The 6000-nt window shown below is 47.6% G+C and overlaps 2 protein-coding genes across 5 annotated transcripts in view; one reads left to right on the top strand and one right to left on the bottom strand.

Moving 5' to 3' along the window:
• Nucleotides 1-2346, bottom strand: part of vsig10 (V-set and immunoglobulin domain containing 10) — a 4737-nt gene extending 2391 nt beyond the window's left edge. The window contains exons 1-3 of the mRNA XM_019885437.1: nt 2188-2346; nt 1798-2118; nt 509-826 (exon numbers count right to left, since the gene is read on the bottom strand). Coding sequence (XP_019740996.1) covers nt 509-826; nt 1798-2118; nt 2188-2236 — 688 coding nt within the window. The 5' untranslated portion in view covers nt 2237-2346. The remainder of the gene's footprint in view (nt 1-508; nt 827-1797; nt 2119-2187) is intronic.
• A 7-nt stretch (nt 2347-2353) lies between these two features.
• Nucleotides 2354-6000, top strand: part of taok3a (TAO kinase 3a) — a 31927-nt gene continuing 28280 nt past the window's right edge. For 2 of the 4 annotated variants that reach the window (XM_019885670.1, XM_019885668.1), the window contains exon 1: nt 3903-4110. Coding sequence is in view for 1 of the 4 variants with exons in the window: in XM_019885667.1 (XP_019741226.1) it covers nt 2605-2626; nt 3210-3330 (143 nt within the window). In the remaining 3 variants the exon portion in view is untranslated. Of the gene's footprint in view, nt 2627-3209; nt 3331-3902; nt 4111-6000 lie in introns of those variants that run through there. The other 2 variants (XM_019885667.1, XM_019885669.1) reach the window with 2 other exon arrangements.

The following is a 6000-nucleotide window of genomic DNA, read 5'->3' as shown; positions in this document are numbered from 1 at the left end:
AAGCAAAATACTCAATTATTGAATTGAATTTTAAACGTGATGCTCAAATACTGAAATGTTAGACAGCTGCAGCCTTAAGACGCCTCGTGGTATTGTCCTATTTTTCGTGAAACCCTTGCTTCACGTCCTCAGGATTAACGGGCAAAAACAAAGTAGCTCCCCAAATACAGTCACGAGTGGGCAAAACTGATCCCCAAAGAAAATGTTTTTTTTTAAGCCTTGACATGGCAGCAAAAAGTCATTTGTGTCAAACTGAAGCTCCTCAAATCACTTCAAGATCGTCCTTTGTCGCCAAAAGTCCAGGCGGCAGCAAAGCACTACTTTTTGTCTCAATGAAGCTCCTCAATTCACTATGCCAAAATGCCATGGGTTCGCCCCAAAAAAAGAATTGTGAATATTTTAAAAGTTTTTTGATATATGTTTAAGGCATGTGGCAATTATGGTGAAAAATACAATTGCTTTCTATTTATACATAAGGTATTGCAGTGTATGCAGAGCTGATACTGACAGTAGACGAGCAGCTGCGCACTGGTGCTGGCGACGACGTGCGTCAGCGTGTTGTTGGCAAGGCAGATATAGAAACCCTGCGCCTCAGGCTGGATGTCTTTCACCCTGAAGTCCAGCCAGGGCGCGGCGGGAGCGGAAGCCAAGGGGGTCCCGCCAGCGGCGTCCACCAACGTCCCCGCGAAGCTCCACGTGAGACTCTGGGACGGGTACGAGGCGGCGGTGCAGTGGAAGGACACGCTGGTGCCACGGTGCGTGACCAACGTGCCGTTGGGCAGCGCCGTGGACGGGACGATGGATAGCGACACGTTCTCTGGACCACCTGAGGGGGACGATAAGACGGCGTCAGACTTGACAACGGGGAGGCAAACATTTTGTTCTATTATAATAAATGAACCAACATTTTTCATTTGAAAAGATGTTTTACTATTTTCCCTAAAATTGTTGGCATTGTTTACAGTGTGTTTATTATTTTTACTCAGGTAAATAAACAAATGTTGAAAATATAAAATGTTTCTTTTTACCATACTATTTTTAATATCATTATTTAAAATAAATTGACCAAATATAAATACTTTTTTAACCTGTGTGTATGCAAAATATCAAACTTTATTTTAATGGTAAAAGAATTCATGCTCATTTAAAAAATGTATGATTTATTTAAATGTAATTAAAGTACTCAGGCATAAAAATAAATTATGTGTAAAATGGTTGTTAATCTAATTTATAATAATTCTGTTGAGATATTTAATTCGATCAATAATGCCTTTCGATTGAACCAACTTTAGTGGGAGGGGGCAAAATTGCTGCAACAAAAACTTTAACAAAATAACTCATGATGGCTCGAATTACAGAACTGAGCGGGCCATTGCACTAAACTTAAACTTCTAAGATAAGGTCAAATAAATTGAGGCGGCCAGGTGGACGAGTGGTTAGCACTTTGACCTCACAGTGCAGAGGTGCAGGGTTCGATTCTGGCTCGGGCCTCCCTGTGTGGAGTTTACATGGGTTTTCTCCGGGCACTCCGGTTTCCACCCACATTCCAAAAACATGCACGGCAGGTTGATTGGGCACCCCAAATTGTCCCGAGTCGTGATTGTGAGCGTGAATGGTCGTTCGTCTATGAGTGCCCTGCGATGGGTTGGGGTTAGGGTTAGGGGGGTCCCCACCTACTGCCCAAAGACAGCTGGGATAGGCTCCAGCACCCCGGCATCCCTTGTGAAGATGAAGCGGATCAGAAAATGGATGGATGGATAAAATAAATTGAACTGAGCTAAACAAGCCGTGACTTACTGGCTACCTGCAGCAGGACACGCGCACGCCACGTCATGTTCCCAGGAAGCGTGGCTTCGCAGCGGTACACCCCCTCGTCGCCCTCCGCCACCCTTGGGAAATAAAGGCTGCCGTCGCCTAGCACCTGCACCCGCGGCTCACCGCTGCCGCCGCCGCCGCCCGGCTCCACCTCGATGCCGTCTTTGAGCCAGCGCGCCTCCGAAGGCATCACGGAGCCCTCCGAGTAGCACGGAAGGTGGACGATGTCGCCGGGCGCGGCCGTGACGACGGACGACTCGGACGGCTCCGGCGAGCCCGTCACGCCCGACGTCCAAAAGGCGACTGGAACAAACATGGCCGGTGGGAAGGTGTGGTAGCGCAGACGTGATTGTATGCTCGGCCCGAACTCACCTGTAGCTAACACGCAGGCGACCACCCACGTCCCCTTCCTCCTCCCCATCACCGCCACGCGATCTTCATGTCCTTACTTAGACCTATTACCCCAAAAAACCCAACAGCAACAAAAAAAAAGTGAAGGAGAGCAGCGCAAAGTAAAAGGGAAAAAAATCCACCCACCCCCGTCCGACCAGTTCGACCAGATGACGTAGGCGGAAAGAGGACAGGTGAACTGGGAGGACAACCGGGCGACCATGTTGGTGTCACCTGGCTCCGCCTCCGGAGGACCCGCGTCATATGGGCTGCGCTCTGTTGCCTTTGCCATTTGTTTTCGAGTGCTCGACTCGTTTACTCGTGAGTGTCGCGGTAGTTTGAGCTCGACTGCATTCATTGTTGCTGGCTAGGCTTCGGAACCAACACGCCACGCCCTGAATGCACCTTCTTAAAGGCACAGGTAGTGTTGCCTGACCACACGAACCAAGACATTACTCAGACCGAGACAAGACCACAGTACAGTATATCAAAGAAAAATTACCCCCGCCCACTGTCACTCCGTTTTCGTTTTAAAAATAAAAACGTATCTTTTTTTTCGACTTTCCCTTACTCGTTCCTGAAGATTAACAAGAAAATAAAGTTATATTTCAATTTTGGTGTTTTTGGAATAGCATGATTGGGAAGAATTGCTATTTATTATTTATTGTATTTATTCTACAAATATATATTCCTAATGCTGTATTTTATATTGCACTTATATTGAACTGTGTACAGTTCTTTTCTGAAACATTTATTTTGTGCAATGAAACACTTTATCCCCCCCACCCCAGTCTTGCTGCTGTAGACTGCAGATTTCCCCACTGTGGGACAAATAAAGGTTATATTATCTTATCTTAAACACTCCCCAACTTCAAAGTCACTTGGCACCAATATATCATAGGATGGTGCTGTAGTGAATCGTAAAAAAATAAACAAGAAACAAAAAGGCTGGTTCACGTCGTATTCCAGTCCTCTCTCGGTGCAGTTCCAAATATGACCAACAGATGGCAGAATTGCCCTTGAGGGGGACCCGCTTGGAAGTTACGCGCGCACGCACGCCCCCGACACGGTTGAGGTCTTTTATCATTTCATCATACCTGAGGGATTGTTTGGTACGGACAGCAGGTAAGAAGACTTATTCAAATATATTGTCATTTTAATTATGTTTCTTAAATCCACAAATCCAACTTTAGGTCGTCCCACCGGCGCGCGCGGGTGTGTGCCAATTAGGAAATCCGAGCAACCACCGACACATTTTCTCTCTTAAAACTGGAATTTAACCTCCCTTCTCTCTCTCTCTCTCTCTCTCTCTCTCTCTCTCTCTCTCTCTCACTTTTCTCTCGCGCGCTCTCTCTCTCTCTCTCTCTCTCTCTCTCTCTCTCTCTCTCTCTCTCTCTCTCTCTCTTTCTCACTTTTATCTCGCACGTTCGCTCTCTCTCTCTCTCTCTCTCTCTCTCTCTCTCTCTCTCTCTACTGCTTTTTGTCTTGTTGTGCTTTTAGCTCCTATCAGTACGACGACTTTGTGCCCCTAAAAGGTGAGCAACCGAAGTCTCGGGCTGAGGGGAGGAGGGCAACGAACGGGGGTGTGTGCGTGATTGACACTTCCTACTCGCGGATTAGCCGCTATCTCATGCTAACTCTCAGTCACGTGGGAGTCTTTAAATCGACGTCACTGCACTCGGAGGCGGCAACTTCACCGTCGTGGACTCTGCTGTCGAATGACTCGCATCAGATTTGGATGCTTATTAAGCGCCCAGTGTGCGTTCGCGTCGGGTGACAGGCGACAGCTGCGGCCGGGGCTTGCTGGCTTGGGTTTGCGGGGCACCTGCTCCGCGTCGACTGCCGCCGTGGAGGAAAAAATTGAGACAAGGACGCGTCGCTCGGTGGTCCTCGCCGGTGCTGCTGGTGAGTTGGATACACGGATGACAGCAGGTGGCGAGGAGGATTTCGGCCGTGTCACGCAATGTGGGTCAGCGTGACAAGTGCGTGGACCACCGTGGCGCTTTCACAGGGTCTTACTATCAATGCCGTGACTAACCCCCTCCTCCCCCCTCCCCCCAACATGCACCCGTCTAATCCTGAACGACCGCTTTCTCAGGCGTTGATTCGTAATATGCGCCATTCTATCGATTTTGCCGACCGACTCGCTGCGTTCAAAGCAAACGCGGTCTTAGTTTAAAAAAAAAAGCGTTGAAAAATGACGTCATCCCCCTTTGGTGAGCGCAGGAGAGCGACAGGCGGCGGAAGCGTCTGTGCGCGCGCGTGCGTGGCTGAAGTGTACGTTGGAAGCCGTGCGCGCGCACGAGCCCGTTGTTTTTGTCCCTCGTTTGTGTTGAAAGAAGCGCGCCTGAGGATTCAGCGCACGTCGGACGTCACGCGCCTTACGTCACTTGTCATACGAAGTGACCAACTTTTTCCACCGTTGTCGTACAAGTCATTGGCTGATCGACATGTGTCATTGTCGAAAGCGGCGTATATGATTGGTCTGTTGTTTGCTTGGAAATGATTGGTCAGTTTGGAAAATGTGGATTTGTGTTCTTCATATTGCTGACTAATTTTAGTTTATTTTGCCAGTAAGTCACTGTTTGTGCAGTGGTTGAGCAGTCAACATGTCAGTCATTGATTGGTCAGACGTTTGGGAAATGACTGGTTGTATGTTTGGGCAATGAGAATGAATATTCTTTCTTTAATTTTAGTCTACATAGTTGATCCGTCACTCTTCATGCAGTCATTGGGCAGTCGATGTGTCAGTCGTCCTCGCAAGCAGCAAGGATTGGTCTTGGTCTTTTTTAATGATTGGTCGACTCTTTCTCACCCTCTACACCTTCAAGTGTTACCAAACATGACCAAGTCTGGTGTTTATGCTTTGGTCATGCATGTACATGTGGTTTTAACGTTTTGATTGAATGTACAAAAGTGTTTCAGGTCGGTATCGGATGTCGTAGTATTGGCAAGTTTCACAAGTCTGCGTGCAGATGTAAAGGATCAGCGGCACATCCCCTTTTTTTTTTTGTGGTGGTGGTGGTGGTTGTATTCACTTCCTCATGAGGCGGCGGCAGCGCTGCAGTAAGTAGGCCAGGTCAGCCGTCACCATGTGGCCCCGCTCACACACATTTGCTCACGTCAATGTTTGACTGTTATGGGCGTCAGTGGGGCAGATTGCGACCACTGATAATGCATAAAATAAAACTCAAGACAGGTATGGCCATGGTGACAAGGTTCAGAGAAAAACAAGCGCTAATCCTCTGAAGTGCTATCTTTCTGTTTGCAGATATTGATAATAGTGACCTATTGGGATCTGCACACACCTCTCACCCAAATGGATATTAAATAATAACCTAAATTTCGCAGCTTACCAAGAACTATGACAGCTTCCCAAGTGGATTGTCCCAAAACGAGGTACACGGAAATGGCAGTAAATCCAAACTAATCTGCTTCACCCGATTTTGAATCAAAGTGGCTTCGTCAGATGCGGCGCGAAATCGTTTGGCCATTTCATGCTGCTCTCGCCACTAGGGAAGCACATCGGCGCATATCCGGGATATTCTGCTGTTCTTGGCCGAATCATCTGGCAGGGTTTGCGCGCTACCAAATTAGCGACAAGTTTGCAAAACGTATTGGAGCGTTTCCGCTTTGGCGTTTTTTTTTGTTTTTTGTGGTGGTGCGATTGAGAGCTCATGAAATATTCAAGCGTTCTTGTCAGGCTTAATGTTGCGCAGTGATCGGGTTTAGCGTGTCCAATAAAAGACGTTAGCCGTCCCCAGATGACAATGACATCGGAAAAAAATGTTTACT

The sequence above is a fragment of the Hippocampus comes genome, unplaced genomic scaffold (assembly GCF_001891065.2).
Source record: "Hippocampus comes isolate QL1 unplaced genomic scaffold, H_comes_QL1_v1.1 scaffold78, whole genome shotgun sequence".
Taxonomy (NCBI): domain Eukaryota; kingdom Metazoa; phylum Chordata; class Actinopteri; order Syngnathiformes; family Syngnathidae; genus Hippocampus; species Hippocampus comes.
This window is presented reverse-complemented; position numbering and strand designations above follow the sequence as displayed.